This window comes from Sturnus vulgaris, unplaced genomic scaffold (assembly GCF_052056855.1).
Source record: "Sturnus vulgaris isolate bStuVul1 unplaced genomic scaffold, bStuVul1.hap1 Scaffold_155, whole genome shotgun sequence".
Lineage (NCBI taxonomy): Eukaryota > Metazoa > Chordata > Aves > Passeriformes > Sturnidae > Sturnus > Sturnus vulgaris.
Window position 1 is genome coordinate 1240251 of NW_028276072.1, and position 14592 is coordinate 1254842.

Genomic DNA, 14592 nt, shown 5'->3' on the forward strand with positions numbered 1-14592 from the left:
CACAGCCTCTTGCACTCTTCGTTTGGTGCTCTACCCCTGCCACCTCCCACCTCCCACCTCCCCGGCGTCCATCTCCTTATTCCGGGCCGGGCCATGCTCCTGGCCTTGGGAGGGGCTGCCCCGTCCCTTCCCCGTCCCTTCCCCCCTCCCCCTCCCCGGCCCCGGCCCCGGCCCCGGCTCCTCCCGGGGCCCGTGGAGGACACACGCGGCGCGGCCGCTCCCGCCGCCTGCGCTGCGGCTCCCCCGGCCCGAGCTCCGCCGCTCGGCAGCGCGGCCGCCGGCCCCGAGCCGCCGCTGGCCCGTTCCAAAGAGCGAACGCCTGGGGCTGCCCGGCCCGGGGCGGCTGAGGGGCGCTCGGGGGCCTTTCCTGGCCCCGGGCCGAGCGCTGACAGCCGCGTCTCGCCGGCAGGGAAGGCGCAGCAGGGCCTGAAGGAGCGGTACCGGGTGGGTTCGCTGCTGGGAGAGCGGGCGTGGGGTGAGCGCTGCATCCCTGATGCAGAGCATCCCGGGCAGGGTGAGGGGTCCCAGAGCCCTGGCAGGGCCCAAGCCCCACTGAGATCCTGCCCCTGGAGATCGTGCGGCTGGCCAATGTGTCCGCCGGGTGTGCTGGGTGTGCTGGGGTCATTCAGCTCCTGGAGTGGGTTGGGTTGAGCTGCCCAACAGTTTCTTGTTGGTGCTGGAGCGTCCGGAGTGGTGCCAGGACCTCTCAGGTTTGCAGGCGGAGCAGAGATTCCTGCTTGAGCAGGAGGTGTGGGAGCTGTTCCAGCAGGTGCTGGAGGCTGTGCAGCACTGTACCAGCTGCGGGGTCCTGCTCAGGGACATCAAAGCAGAGAACATCCTGCTCGACCTGGCCACTGGGGAGCTGAAACTGATCGACTTTGGCTGTGGCACCTTCCTCCAGGACAACTTACACCCAGTTTGCAGATGAGCCCTCCCAGAGGATGCTCCTGGGCATCTCATGGCCCAGCCTGGCTGTAGCACCGGGGCTTCCCCCTATTGCAGCCGGGATGGGGTCAATGCTTGAGCCAAGTTCATTTGGCTGGGGGTGTGAGGGGTGCCCGCTCCCAGCCCTGCTGACAGCCTTCATCACCCACTCTGCCCTGGGCTGGGCTGGAGCTGGGGCAGCCAGGCTGATAAAAACCCCATGGGGGTAGCAGAGAGGGGGATCAGACCTGTGCACCGCTCAGTTTGGTGTGCAGGCAAGGAAGGGCTTGAACTGCTCTGCTCCCCTTGTTTGCCTTGGCTTATCAACATTTTTGGGGGCCATGCAGGTGGGGAGAAGAGTGGATGTTCTCCACCACTGGGTAGGGTTTTCTTTTGCATGTCATGACTGGGCCTCCATGGGGCTTCTGCTGCACTCTTCCAGTGAGTTCTTTTCCAACCCCGAGTTTGTACACAAGTCCCAGGTGCTGCCAAGAGGACAGTGGGTCACACCAAGTGCCACTGGAGCAGCCCCCACATGCCCAGGGATGCTGGGGCCAGGCTCTGGGAGCAGCAGCATCCCCCTGATGAACTCCATCTGTATTCCATAGGAGCCCTGTCCTGCAGCCCACCAGAGTGGATCCACCACCAACGCTACCACGGCGAGGCAGCAACGATCTGGTCCCTGGGCCTTCTGCTGTACCACCTGGTCATGGGGAAGCAGCCGTTCAGGAGGGGCCAGGAGATCATCTGGGGATGGATCTTGTTCCCACGACGGCTCTCTCAAGGTGGATCCTCATCCCTGGGCACGGGGGGAGTACCAGTGCTGGGAGACAGCAGCAGGCTCGTGAACATCCTGTTCTGGCAGCTGCTGAGGAGGTGGCACATGTCCTGCTCTCCTGCTCTCCTCCAAATAGAGAATCCATGGGGAAGTTTAGGCACAGTCCTGGGCACACCCAGCATGGCCTGGGTACAGGAACAGGGAGACAATGTCTCCAGCTGACTGGTGATTTCTGGTTTCTCTCTTCAGAGTGCCAAGATTTTATTAAGAGGTGTTTGTCCATACAACCCTTGGAGAGGCTGTCCTTAGAAGACCTTTTCTGTGATCCTTGGCTGCAGGGTGTTCATCTGCCCCAGAAGATAGGAGAGATCCACGGGCACAGTTGGATCCAGGAGCCTGGCAGGCAACAGCTGCACACATCTCTTGGCAATCAGTGGCAAAGCAAACCAGACTGGTTTTGTCCTGATGTAGCTCTGAGCAGGGATCATCAGAAGGGAACACGCAGGTGTTGGGCTGGAGCTGAGCTGGAGACCTGGTGTGGCAAGTACTGGTGGCCACCATCCAACCTGGGTTTCCTTGTCTGGTTCATTGATGGCTGGGGCCCTGGGCAGAACACTGACAGCCTGGTCTGGCCCCCAGGGAAGGAGAAGGAGCCCCTGGAGAAGCTGTACCAGGTGAGGCTGCTGCTGGAGACACCAAGGACAACCTCAATGATGACAATCTGTTCCTCGACCTGGCCAGCTGAAGATGATGGACTTGGATTCTGGCACCTTCTGCACAGATCCACACCCAATTTGTGGGTGAGTCCACAGCCAGGGGGATGCTCCCAGATCTGGGCACAGCGTGGCCTGGCCGGGCACCAAAGGTTCCCCCCTTTGCTGGGGCAGATGCAATGAATTCTTCAGGGGCTGCCAAGCTGCTTTTTGGCTCTGGGCAGTTTCTGAGGGGCTGGATGTGCCATGGCTGGCTGCAGGCTGGGCACAGTCCTGCCCTCCTGCTCTGTGCCCAAGGCAGCAATGATGGGCAGCTTTGGGCACCGCTCTGGGCACGGCCAGCATGGCCTGGGCACAGTGGGAGCTGGGACAAGGGGGACAGGAGCCTTCAGCTGACGGGCGGTTTCTGGTTTCTGTCCTTGCAGCCGGGCTCTGTGGATGCTGAGGCTGCTCTGGGCTCTGCCAGGGCTCTGCTGGGCTCAGCCCTGGGCACGGCTGGGCCCGCTCTGCCCTCACATGGCTCTGACAGCTTTGCATCAGATGAGCCCGTTCTGAGCACAGCACCTGAGCTTTGTGCTTCTGCAGGTGAGTGAGACTCTCCTGCAGGCCAAGACACTGCAGTTAGAGACACACATCCAGTTGGCAAGAGCCCAAACTCTCCACAGTCCCAGCTGAACACCTGGATCTCCACAGGATGTTTTATTAGTTCCACTCTTAATTTCTTCTTGTGTGGAATTGTGCAATTGCACTTTCTTCTTCCTCTAGAAGTGTCATGACTGTACAAAATCTGGCGATTGGGCCATGCTCCTAAGGCAGTGCAGTCTGGAGCTGAGGATGGAGAATTGTCCTTCTGCACTTCCAAACCAAGCAAAAAGCCATAAGTGAGACTCTCTTTAAGAAACCCCTGATAATTTCAAAGGGAATGTGCAGCTCATTCACAGGGTGAGAAGGAAGGGCATCTTCTAAAGGATCTGGGCTGTGACAGAATTTAGATTCCAAGTCCTGCTTGGAGCTGGCAGGGCACAAAGGAATTTCTTCTTGCTTTCCACCAGTTTCACCACAATTTAAAATAATAATATTGGAAACAAACCCCAAAATCTTTTTTAAAAAGGTTACTGAGACCAGTAAGATGCATCAATGCCATCAGCTCATTTACAAAGTAAATAACTGAGTTTTCTGTTTCAAAAGACCAGTTACCTCTTAATTGAAAGTTCAAACAGAAGGTTTTTCACTGCACACTTGGGTGTTTTTATCTTCCACATTTTATAGAGGCTTTTTTTCTTTTCTTTTTCCTTTTTCTTTTCTTTAAAACAGAAAACATGCCATAAAAAAGGAGTGTCCTCTGCTGCTGGTTCCCATGTGGAGCAGCTCCTTCCTCCTGGCTGAGCTTCTCAGGCAGAGCCCGGCAGCTCCTGGCCCTGCAGGGCTGAGGCTTTTCCCCATTGCTGGGCACAGACTGGTGGAGCAGCACTGCAGAGCACGGGGACACACAGAGGGGCCAGGAGCAGCTGCCTTTGTCCACCTGGAGCTGCAAGGGCCAAACTCTGAGCAGACAGGGCTGGCAGAGACTCACAGGCTCCTGTTTGCTGTGCTGCCCCACTTGTGCCCAGCCCAGCTCTGTGTGGGGCAGAGGGAGAACAAGGGGCAGCTCCCTCCCAGCCCCCAGCCCAGGGACCCCTCTGGCCCCGGGGCTTGGGGCACTGTCAGCACCCACTGCTGCAGCCACCGCCTCTGCTGGCACTGACAGCAACACCCAAATTGTGGCTGATCCCGAGGGAGCAGCAGCAGGGCCTGGATCTGATCCCTGACTCTGGGGCATGGCTGGGCAAACGACCCCCACAGCAGCAGCAGCAGCAGCAGCAGCAGCAGCAGCAGCAGCAGCAGCAGCAGCAGCACATGGACCTGACTTTCAGCACAGCCCCTGCCACTCTTCCCTCCCGAGTGCAGTGGTGTCACAGCAGCCTGGGCCACCTGGGAGCCCCCAGGGCCAGCAGGGACTGGAGATGGCAGCCCTGGGCTCCTGGAGGTTGTGCAGGGAACAGAGGTGGGGACTCCCTGTCCATGTGGAGCTTCCAGATGGAAAAGGCTGCTGTGAGCAGGCAGCTCCAAGGGCACAGAAAGGAGGGACTGGAGCCCCTGATCTGTGCCAGTGCCACAGTCCTGGGCAGCAGCCACCGAGCACAGGGGGAACAGAGGGCACAGCAAGAGGGACAAAACCAGTCAAGGTCAGAGACTGGGAAGAGCCAGAGCTGGGAGCAGGAACAGCTGCTTCACTGCACCCTTGGAGAAAGCTCTTGGCTGCTTCAAAGTGCTGAAAGGTGTGAAGGGCAGGGAGGAGAGCACAGCAAACAATGCTCCAGTTTCCACAGCCTTCCCTCTCAGTGTCCCAGGAGGAATTGGATGAACTGTATTCTTCTCTCTGAGCCATCTCGTTCAGCATGAGCAGCTCAGCACCAGGAGCTAAAGGAGCTGAAGCCTTAGGCCACAAGAGCTGACCAAGAGGGAACTTTTGACCAAAGTAATGCTGCCAACAGGGGCCTAGCTGAATGCAGCAGATGGAATCCTGGAATTATAGAATCCTTTGTGTTGCAAAAGACCTCTGAGCACATGGAGTCCAGCTGTTCACCCAGTACTGTCAAGTGTGGAGAGTTTTGTGGAGGACTGGCTACGTGAGAAGGGACATGATGAGATTCCACTAGTCAGGAAATAAGGCCTTGGGCAAGAACATTGTGCCTTTGAGCAAGGAGCAAGGAAATCACGGGATGTCAAAATAAGAATTAGCTTTTGTCAAAACAAGAACTAGCTGTTGTGGTGGAGCCAGCACAGCCATCTGGAGTATGCAGCAATATGTGCAGGGATGACGTTTAACAAGGTTAGAGCACAGAACCCATGATGAGCTTAGCTTTTGCAATATGTATGAGCCTTATTATTGTGTCTATATAACTGCAGCCTTCTGATCAATAAATTGAGACTTGCTGATCATCATCTGGTGTGCTTGTCTCCCATCGTTCCCAGCAGTCAAGCCCAGCACTAAACCCAGTCCCTGAAGTGCCAAGGCCTGGACAACAGGCCCTGAGCCAAAGGTGACCTCTGGATGAACCTTCCAACCAAAGGTTATCTTTATATTAGCAAATATACATGGTCATTAGTGCTGTGATAGATGTATCCACTCATGAGTGAAACATGGATTGACCTTTCTGTATCTAGAAACCAGACAAGGCCATGAAATCTGACATCTGTCCTTGTTTGGGGCTGTATGGTCAAAGGCACCTCCCTTGGTTCCTCCTTGAGGCCTGGCCAGGCTTTGGGAGGAGCCCAAGAGGAGAATGAAAGCAGCTGTTCCTGCACTAGAAGTGCTGTCAGTTTGTTTATTCAGCACTATCAGAGCTGGGCCCTCTCACAGCGGGGTTGGAAGCCTCCCCTGGGGCTGGAGGCACCTGCAGGAATTCCCAGTGTCCAGGAGTGGCTCTGCAGTCCTTGGCTGTGACAGCTTCCCCAGCTGATGTGTGCACCTGGCTGATGGCAAAGTCTGAGGGTGACTGGTGCTGTCTCTTAATCCCTGCAGGCAATCTTTGGTGCTGATGGTTGGCTGCATTGCTGAGCTTCTCCTTTTGTGATGCTTTGCTGCTTTGAACTACAGTAAATGACACTGATTGCTGAACTTGTGTCTGTGTCTCTGCTGCTGCCCCTGCCCACTGGTAAAACAAAGTTGATGTAGTCTGGCTAGGTCACCACAAAATGTTGCTTTTTAAATGTAAATGTAAGGAATCAGTCTTGTCTGAAATTCCCAGGTATGGGGAAAACCTTCCCTAGAGTTTGCTGGCTCTAAAGGGGGCTGAGGTTGGAGCACTGTGTGAGCAATGGGGAAGGCAGCTGAAAGAAGCTGAAGCACAGGATGTATTAAAATGCATCCAAAAATTGCACTTGGAACAAGGAAAAGAACTTATGGGTATAGGAAGATGAGGGTGAATTTTGTAAACAGAATCCCAGAAACAGCACCAACAGAAGGATCAATTGTTGTTGGTACTCTCCCACATGGAGGAACAGAAAATGTTCTTAATCTTGAGCTTGGATTTGTTTGTGCAAGAGAAATAATAGTAATATAATAAATAATTATATACATATGTAAAAAAAATATTTTAAATGTATATATTTATATGTATATAATAACATTGTAGAATAATGTTCCAAATACTGATTTTTTTAGTTTTGGCTACTCAGGGATTTAACACTGAATACTCTAAAGAAATGATTGGCCAGGACCCAAATATCACTGGTAAACTGTGAGATTGTATACAATGAATGAAAGAGGAAAGGATGAAATTGGCAGTTTTTACAGGGTTTGCTGACACTAGGATGTGCAAGGCTTTATTTCTGTGAAAAATGCAGTTTGTAAGACTACTGGGTTTTTCATATACCAGACTACACAAGCTGCAGCATTGATTGAACAGATGAAGCAGTTGTTAAAAGAGCAGTTGAAAAAACGAGGAGATGGGAACCTGTCCCGATGGAGAACCCATCTCCCAGATGTGCTCCCTAACCTTAACAATGGCCCCACTGGGAAATGGGAACCCCCTGGATGTGCATGGCTGCACCCAGTTTGCAAATACAGCCCTGGACAGTGACACTGTGACTGCCTGGGAAATTATTCCGGGTGTGATGGCCCCTGACAGGGCCACCCCAGAGGCTGCAGGGCTGGACCTTCATGCATAGGAATTAATCAGGATAAATCAGGATCAAATGAGAGTCATCAGTACTGGAATAGTGATTCAGATTCCTCCAGGATACTTTGGTTTGATGATTGCTCACTCAAGCTTGGCCTTGAAAAGTGTTCATGTCATGGGAGGAGTAATTAGTTCAGATTATCAAGGATAAATTAATTAATTCTGTTAAACAGAAGTGAACAGTTGGATTATTCAACCCCATATTCAGTTGTGGAAGGGTAGCACAATTATTGATGCTGCAGTTTTAGAACAACTGTGCAAAAAGGACATCCACCTCAAATCACTGCTGTTCATGGAGATAAAGGGTTTGGATGCACCAGTCCTAATAATGGAGCCAGAGTGTGGGTGCAGAGGCCAAATGGCCCTCCCAGGCCAGCTGAAGGAACAGCTCTGGGGAAAGACAACACTGTTTGACTCCTGAAACCTGGCTGAGAACAATGGGAATGTGTCCCTGCAGCCAAGTGTTCTGTGCCAGAACAAGTGGATGTTATGGGATATTGTTTTACAGATCCTGCCAGACCAAATCTCCCTGTTTGCCCCAACAGCTCTTTGGAAAATGCTCTGATCCACGGGGCTCCATGTGAAGGCTGATGTGACACTGAGGATGTGGAATTCCACACAAATTCCATCCAGGAGCCTGGGTGCCCTCAGGGACTGGGACCTGGCACCTCTCCAGCCAGGGGGGAAAGGACCCCACCAAGCCTTGTCACCCACAGACAGCACAGTAGAGCTGAACAGGAAAGGACCTTGGGGACATTATTCTGGAATTAAAAAGGCATCAGCTCCATGGACAACAGAATTATTGTTCCTAACCCAAATGAGACTGAGGAAAAATAATGAAGAACCATGTCACTAAAGAACTACTGGTGTTTGTAAGTTGTATCTTGATAGCAGCCACAATCTTTGTTTGCCAGAAACACCTCTAGAGTTTTACCAAGGATTAGTCATGAAAATTGTGATGAAAATGTAAATATCAAAGTAGCTGAAATACTCAGTGTAACTAATTGCTGGATATGTTCTTGACCAGAGGGAAATCAAGGCAGAGCCATGGTTTGTCAGGACTTGCTTGACCCCAATCAGCCCCGTGGTGCATTTGGTGCTGAGCCCTTGAACCTCAGGGCCTGAGAGGAGATTGCACAAACCTTTCCAGGAGTCCAAGTCAGAAGAAAAACCCAAAGTGTCTTGAGGCATTAATGGGTCCCACTGAGGTCCATCCCCAACACAGGCTCGTCATGGACTCCTTGAAGGAGAGAACTGGAGGCCAGAATTGCCCAAAAACCACTCAGAGAGTAAGAGAGGAAAGGAAAAAGGAAAGTACCTTGAAAAACGGAAGTAACTTGAAGCATTAATGAGCCCCAATGAGTGTCAGTACAAGGCTCTCAAGGGACTCGTTAAAGCAGATAATTGGAGCCATGATTGCATAAACTACTAAAAGAGTTGGTGTCAAAAGGGAAACTCCAAGTACCTTAGAAAAACTGAATACCTTGAAGCATTAATGAACCCCACTGAGTATCATTACTGACAAAGCCTCTCAAGGGACTCATTAAAGCAGATAATTGGAGGCCACCACTGCACAAACCTCTCAGAGACTCAGTGTCAAAAAGTAGAACTTAAATTAACCCTGAGTGCCTTGAAGCATTAATGAGCCCCACTGAGTGTTGTTACTGAAAAAGGCTCTCAAGGGACTCATTAAAGCAGATAATTGGAGGCCATGATTGCACAAAGTTCTCAGAGACTCGAAGGCAAAAGCAAAACCCAAACCTTGAGTATCTCAAAGTATTAATGAGCCCCACTGAATGTCAATACAAAACTCTCAAGGGACTAATTAAAGCACATAACTGGGACATGATTCTGTAAACTACTAAAAGAGTTGGTGTCAAAAGGGAAAGACTTGACATTTCTATGTCCTCATCTGTCATCTCTGCCTCGAATTTCCTGCTCTAACTGGAACCTGGGGACGTTTTCTCAGTTGTGTCCCTCAGTGGGACCCATTAAAACTTCTAGAAACTTCAGCATTTTAATTTGAGTTCTTGAGAAGTTTTTGGAACACTCTCTCAGGGAATGATTATAATGTAAATATTTAATGAACCAAGAGGATTCATTAAAGTCCTTGTGCTGTGTCTGTGCTGCTGAGCTGGGCCGGGCTCCTGGCACAGAGGCAGCTCCCAAGGTAAACCAAGAGAAGCTTCAAAAAGACATTTCTGCTGAGGAGCAGCTCCTCTGCCAGCCCAGCAGGGCTGAGGGCACTGCCTGCAGGCACTGAGGGCACAGGAGCCAGGCACAGACAGGCTCAAGGCAATCAGGACTGGGAAGACATTGAGCTGAGACTGCACTTGGGGAAACATCTTCACATTCCTGGACATGGTGAGTGTGTGGGTGCAGGGCAATGTCCCCTGTGCTCCTGGAGGGATCTCCTGGAGCCAGCACAGCCCACGGCCGGGGGATGTGTCAGGAGGACTCTCCCAGTTTCTCTGAGCCGGAGGAGGAGGAGGAGGAGGAGGAGGAGGAGGAGGAGGAGGAGGAGGAGGAGGAGGATGATGATGATGATGATGATGATGATGATGATGTTCTGCAGAGCGGGGCTGCCCTGGGCACCGTCAGAGGGACAGGGCAGGATGGCTCCTGCTGCCAGGGACGGCTGCAGGGGCTGAAGCTGGGGCTGCAGCCAGGGCTGCCCAGGGCTGTCCTGCAGAGCAGCTCCTGCAGCCCTCAGGGCTCTTGGCCAGCCCAGGCCATGTGCCACCTGCCAGGGACAGCTCTCAGCCTGCCTGGCAGCTCCCCATGGACTGTGGGGAGAAGTTGGAGGTGGAAGGAGCCACCCCCATCAGGGCAGATTCCTCCTGCTGTGGAGATGGTGCTGCATGGCCAGGGCTGCTCTCAGCTTTCTCCTCAAGGCAAGGCAAAGGGGCTGTCAGGTGTGTCTGTGTCACTGACACTCCTGCACTGTCCCACTGGGCATCAGCAGATGTGCCTCCCATCTCCCTCACAAAGTGCCTCCTCACCCTCCTGTGCCTACAGACAGCAGCAGCAGCACCTTGGCTTGCAGCATCTCAGTTTGTGTGAGCTGACCTTAAGGCCCTGCTGGCAGGGAGATGGCCCTGGGCAGTGCCCTGTGCTGGGAGGGGTGTGCAGGGCAGAGCTGAGACCCCAGGGCTGGGCTGGGCTCTGGCACCAACGGCAGGGACAAGTCTTAGATAGAGAGAAACAGCTCTTAGAAGCCACAACTCTAGGCAGCAGAGAGCAACATGAACACTGGATACCCTCCTGCCCAGCTGCACAAGGAAAGAGAGGGTTTACAGTAACTTACTTAAAAACCCGACCATTCAAAGGAGTCAACTTTGTAGGAATCGCTGCCTTGGGACGGCTGGGACAAACTCAGGCACTCTCTTTATTCCAGTCTTGAAGTTTGCAGTTTATTTCGTTGGGCGTGGGTTTATATAAGCCCCTGCTGGGAACTGCAGCCGCAGCTCAGAGCAGGGCAGAGAGAGGGATAGAGTGAGAGTAAAAGAAGAGAGCTTAAGAAAGTAAGAACGAAGAGAGTAAGGGCATAAGAGAGTGATTTTCCCGCTTACAATACATTAAATCTTCTATGTTGAATATTCTAATTTCCACTAACCAATCTAATACAAGATACAAATTCTCTAACATTTGCATGCAACCTATAGGAATCACTATATTACCATGTTTTTCTGCTTTTCTTATCTCTAAATTTTATCTGGGACCCTTCCTGCCATGCCTAGGGAGGATGTCGTTTTCTTCTTGGTATTTGCAGCATCTAACATTATCTAAACAAAGGGGCCTTCAGGCATTCAGTTGCTTTCAGCCACACAGTCGAAAATTGCTATCATTTCTATTTCACTTATATTTTCCATATTCTCAAAGTCTTTTGCTAGGCACTTGTATTTATAAGGTTTTCCTAATTCATCCTTCCCAACACAACTTTATCTTTCCAGTCAGTTTTAAGTATGATTTTCCAGAAATACAGGGAGGTGAAATGAGCAATAGATGCTTGTGTAAGACCAGGAGGTCTGACTGCACTGGGGCACAGGGAGCCCTGTTTTCCCTCTGGACTCCTCAGAGTTCAGGTGGAGAGCAATGCTGCAGATGAGGCATTAACTCAGCAGCAGCAGAAATCCGAACTCAAGAATGAAATTTTTACTCAGGTTCACTAACAGGAAGAGAAATAGTTTTGAGAGGATTTCTAATTTAATTGCACAGGATTGACTCAAAGAAATCTGTCCCAGCTTGTCAATGTTTTCTTTTAACAGTCCACAATACACAGAATGAAGAAATGTCCAACAGCAGCTCCATCAGCCACTTCCTCCTGCTGCCATTGGCAGACACGCGGCAGCTGCAGCTCCTGCACTTCTGCCTCTTCCTGGCCATCTCCCTGGCTGCCCTCCTGGCCAACGGCCTCATCATCAGCGCCGTAGCCTGCGGCCACCACCTGCACACCCCCATGTTCTTCTTCCTGCTCAACCTGGCCCTCACTGACCTGGGCTCCATCTGCACCACTGTCCCCAAAGCCATGCACAATTCCCTCTGGGACACCAGACACATCTCCTACGCTGGATGTGCTGCTCAGGTATTTTTCTTTGCCTTTTTCATTGCAGCAGAATTTTCATTTCTCACCATCATGTGCTACGACCGCTACGTGTCCATCTGCAAACCCCTGCACTACGGGACCCTCCTGGGCAGCAGAGCTTGTGCCCACATGGCAGCAGCTGCCTGGGCCAGTGGCTTTCTCAATGCTCTGCTGCACACAGCCAATACATTTTCCCTGCCCCTGTGCAAGGGCAATGCCCTGGGCCAGTTCTTCTGTGAAGTGCCACACATCCTCAAACTCTCCTGGTCACACTCCAACCTCAGGGAAGTTGGCCTTCTTGTGGTCACTTTCTGTTTAGGATTTGGCTGCTTCGTGTTTATTGTTTTCTCCTATGTGCAGATCTTCAGGGCTGTGCTGAGGATCCCCTCTGAGCAGGGACGGCACAAAGCCTTTTCCACCTGCCTCCCTCACCTGGCTGTGCTCTCCCTGTTCCTCAGCACTGACACATTTGTCTACCTGAAGCCCCTCTCCATCTCATCCTCAGCAACAGACCTTGTAGTTTCAGTTTTGTACTCACTGGTGCCTCCAGTCCTGAACCCTCTCATTTATAGCTTGAGGAACCAGGAGCTCAAAGAAGCTCTCAGGAAAGCCATGACTGGATGCTTTTCAGCCCTTTCATTTTCCCATAACAACCCTCACATTGCTTTGCATTGGGAAGCAGAAAGGAGATAGAAACAAACCCCTGGTTTGGCTCCTGCTGTGTAGAGCTGGCACAGCATCAGCGCTGTCTTGCAGCATTCTCTCTCCATCAAGCAGCTGAGAGAGGGTCAGATCCTGGGAAGGGACACCAGCCCAGTGACCCTAATTAACCAAAACAATATTCCAGAGTGTATAAAAGCTAAGGAAAGGAGGGTGAACTGGGGGCATTCCCTATTTTACAGTGTTTTCCTTCCCGATCAACCTCTGCCTGTTGAATTCCTGCTTCCTGGAAAGTGGCTGAACATAAATTGCTGAGGGGAAGTAGAGAATAAAATTTTATTTTTTTTGTTTCTTTTTGCTGATGCATGTAAAAACTTCTTTTGCTATAGAAAACTGTCTTATCTCAACGTATGAGTTGTATTCTGTATTATTTTCTCTCCCCTGTCCAGCCAAGGAGGGGAGTGATTGAGTGGCTTGGTGGGCACATGGAATCCAGTGGAGGTATCCCACCAACAGAAGCCACAGAAGGCCTTCTTTCCTCTGTCAGCAGCTCCTAATGCACATCATGAGAGGCCATGTCTGCTTTTATATATATTTTTTTTCGGTTTCTGATTCTGTTATATTAAAAGAAATGCTATTATTCACCCCCATCTAGTTACTTACTTACAACCCTTCTTGTGTGACCCAGAGACATTGTGTAAGAAGGGGGTCTCACATTGCATTAAGGTGAAATAAATGACCGTGCAACCACATTTTAAAAATGTTTTACTATCCTCATGAGAGAAGGAAGGATCAGAAATGGGCACAGCTTTGTGGCTGCCCCAGCTCTGGGATGGGCCCTGGGCCTGGAGCAGGAGCAGCTCTGGAGGGCCCCAAGGCCAGGGCTGTTGTGCTGGCCTGGGCAGATGGGATGGCAGGAGGGGCTGCAGAGCTCTCAGGAGCTCAGGGAGAGGGGAGCAGGGCACACAGGGAGCCTCCTTTTGCCTTGGCCAAGCACCTTCCCCATGGCTGGGGCTGAGTCCACTCGGAGCTGCAGCTGCTGCTGTGCCCTTGGCAGGGGCTGAGGCCGTGGGGCCACTGCCCAGAGCCCCCTGGCCTGAGCAGAGCTGTGGGGCCAGAGCCGGCTGGGCTGTGCTGGGGAGAGGCCCTTGGTGCTGCACAGAGCTCAGGGCAGCTGGCACAGCTTGCAGGGAGCTGGGCTGGCCTGAGAGAGCCTGCCAGAGAAAGCAGCAGTGTCCATGTCAGCCTGGCTGAGCGTGCAGGGGCAGGACTCAGCCCAGGCCTTGTGGGGCAGGGCCAGCACCTGGGGAAGGCATTGCAAACAGGCAAGTGGCCCAGAGAGGAGGCTGCTCTGTGCCCTTGGTGGCATGCACAGAGCAGGGAGAGGGCCCAGGACATTTGTCAGCGCCAGCCTCTGTCCCCAGCCCTTGCCAGCCCTGGCTGCTGAGCCCAGCTTTGCCCTGGGCTGAGTTTGGCTGTGGCCCAGCTCCATCCTCCTGCGGGGCTCAGGGCCTGTTCTGGCCCATGGCCAGCCCTGCCCGGCCTCTGTGCTGGCCCAGAGCCCGGCAGAGCCCGGGGCAGGGCTGTCAGTGCAGGCCCACAGGTGCCACGGGCTGGGCAGGAGCTGGCAGAGGCTGCCCAGCAGGGAGGCCATGGGGCACAGAGCCCCAGGGCTGCTTTGGGCACCATGGCTGCACCTCCAGCTCTACAGGAGATGTGAGACATGGGAGCAGAGACAAATAATTCCTGCTGGATTCTTTAGTGTGTTTGCTTATACAGGTGATGTCCATCCACATGTAGAGGAGGTGTTTTGTGTCAGGTAACACTGGCAGAGTGATAAGAATAATATTATTCAGCTGAAAAATTGTTCATGCATAATACACAATGAGGAAAATAAAGACACATATAATCAGAAGAGCACCTGAGTTTTGCAGATGATGAGAGCCTCATTGATGTTCCAGCAGACAAACCTGTTTAAATACTTTCTCCAAGGTTTCCTTCAGATGAGAGGTGACTACCAGAGGCCATGGGAAGCCAGAGCTCTATGTCCTGGCAGCCTTTGACTGGGAGTAAGCCTTGCATGTAGGGAATTTTTCAGAGGGAGTATCAATTTTGGAAGTGGCACCTGGAAAGAGGGATGGTTCTTTTCCACAGGAAGGAAAGCATAAAGCCCCAGTGGTCCGGGGACTGATGAGAGGCCGACCTCAA

The 14592-nt window shown here is 52.3% G+C and overlaps 2 protein-coding genes across 2 annotated transcripts; both read left to right on the forward strand.

Moving 5' to 3' along the window:
• Nucleotides 1-9377: 9377 nt before the first annotated feature.
• Nucleotides 9378-13136, forward strand: LOC148219316 (olfactory receptor 14I1-like). Its single transcript, XM_088157709.1, has 3 exons — nucleotides 9378-9503; nucleotides 11408-11724; nucleotides 12834-13136. The coding sequence occupies exons 2-3, from the start codon at nucleotides 11431-11433 to the stop codon at nucleotides 12939-12941; spliced, it is 402 nt and encodes a 133-aa protein (XP_088013835.1). The 5' UTR covers nucleotides 9378-9503; nucleotides 11408-11430; the 3' UTR covers nucleotides 12942-13136.
• LOC148219317 (olfactory receptor 14J1-like) lies at nucleotides 11776-12807 on the forward strand. Its single transcript, XM_088157708.1, has one exon. The coding sequence runs from the start codon at nucleotides 11776-11778 to the stop codon at nucleotides 12415-12417; it is 642 nt and encodes a 213-aa protein (XP_088013834.1). The 3' UTR covers nucleotides 12418-12807.
• Nucleotides 13137-14592: the final 1456 nt, after the last annotated feature.

What these genes read in the sequence shown, in the direction of transcription:
- LOC148219316 (XM_088157709.1), top strand. Translation starts at nt 11,431, where the DNA reads ATGTCCAACAGCAGCTCCATCAGCCACTTCCTCCTGCTGCCATTGGCA. An exon ending in ACGCTGGATGTGCTGCTCAG is followed by an intron (nt 11,725 to 12,833) that starts GTATTTTTCTTT and finishes TCCCCTGTCCAG; the next exon opens with CCAAGGAGGGGAGTGATTGA.
- LOC148219317 (XM_088157708.1), top strand. Translation starts at nt 11,776, where the DNA reads ATGTGCTACGACCGCTACGTGTCCATCTGCAAACCCCTGCACTACGGG.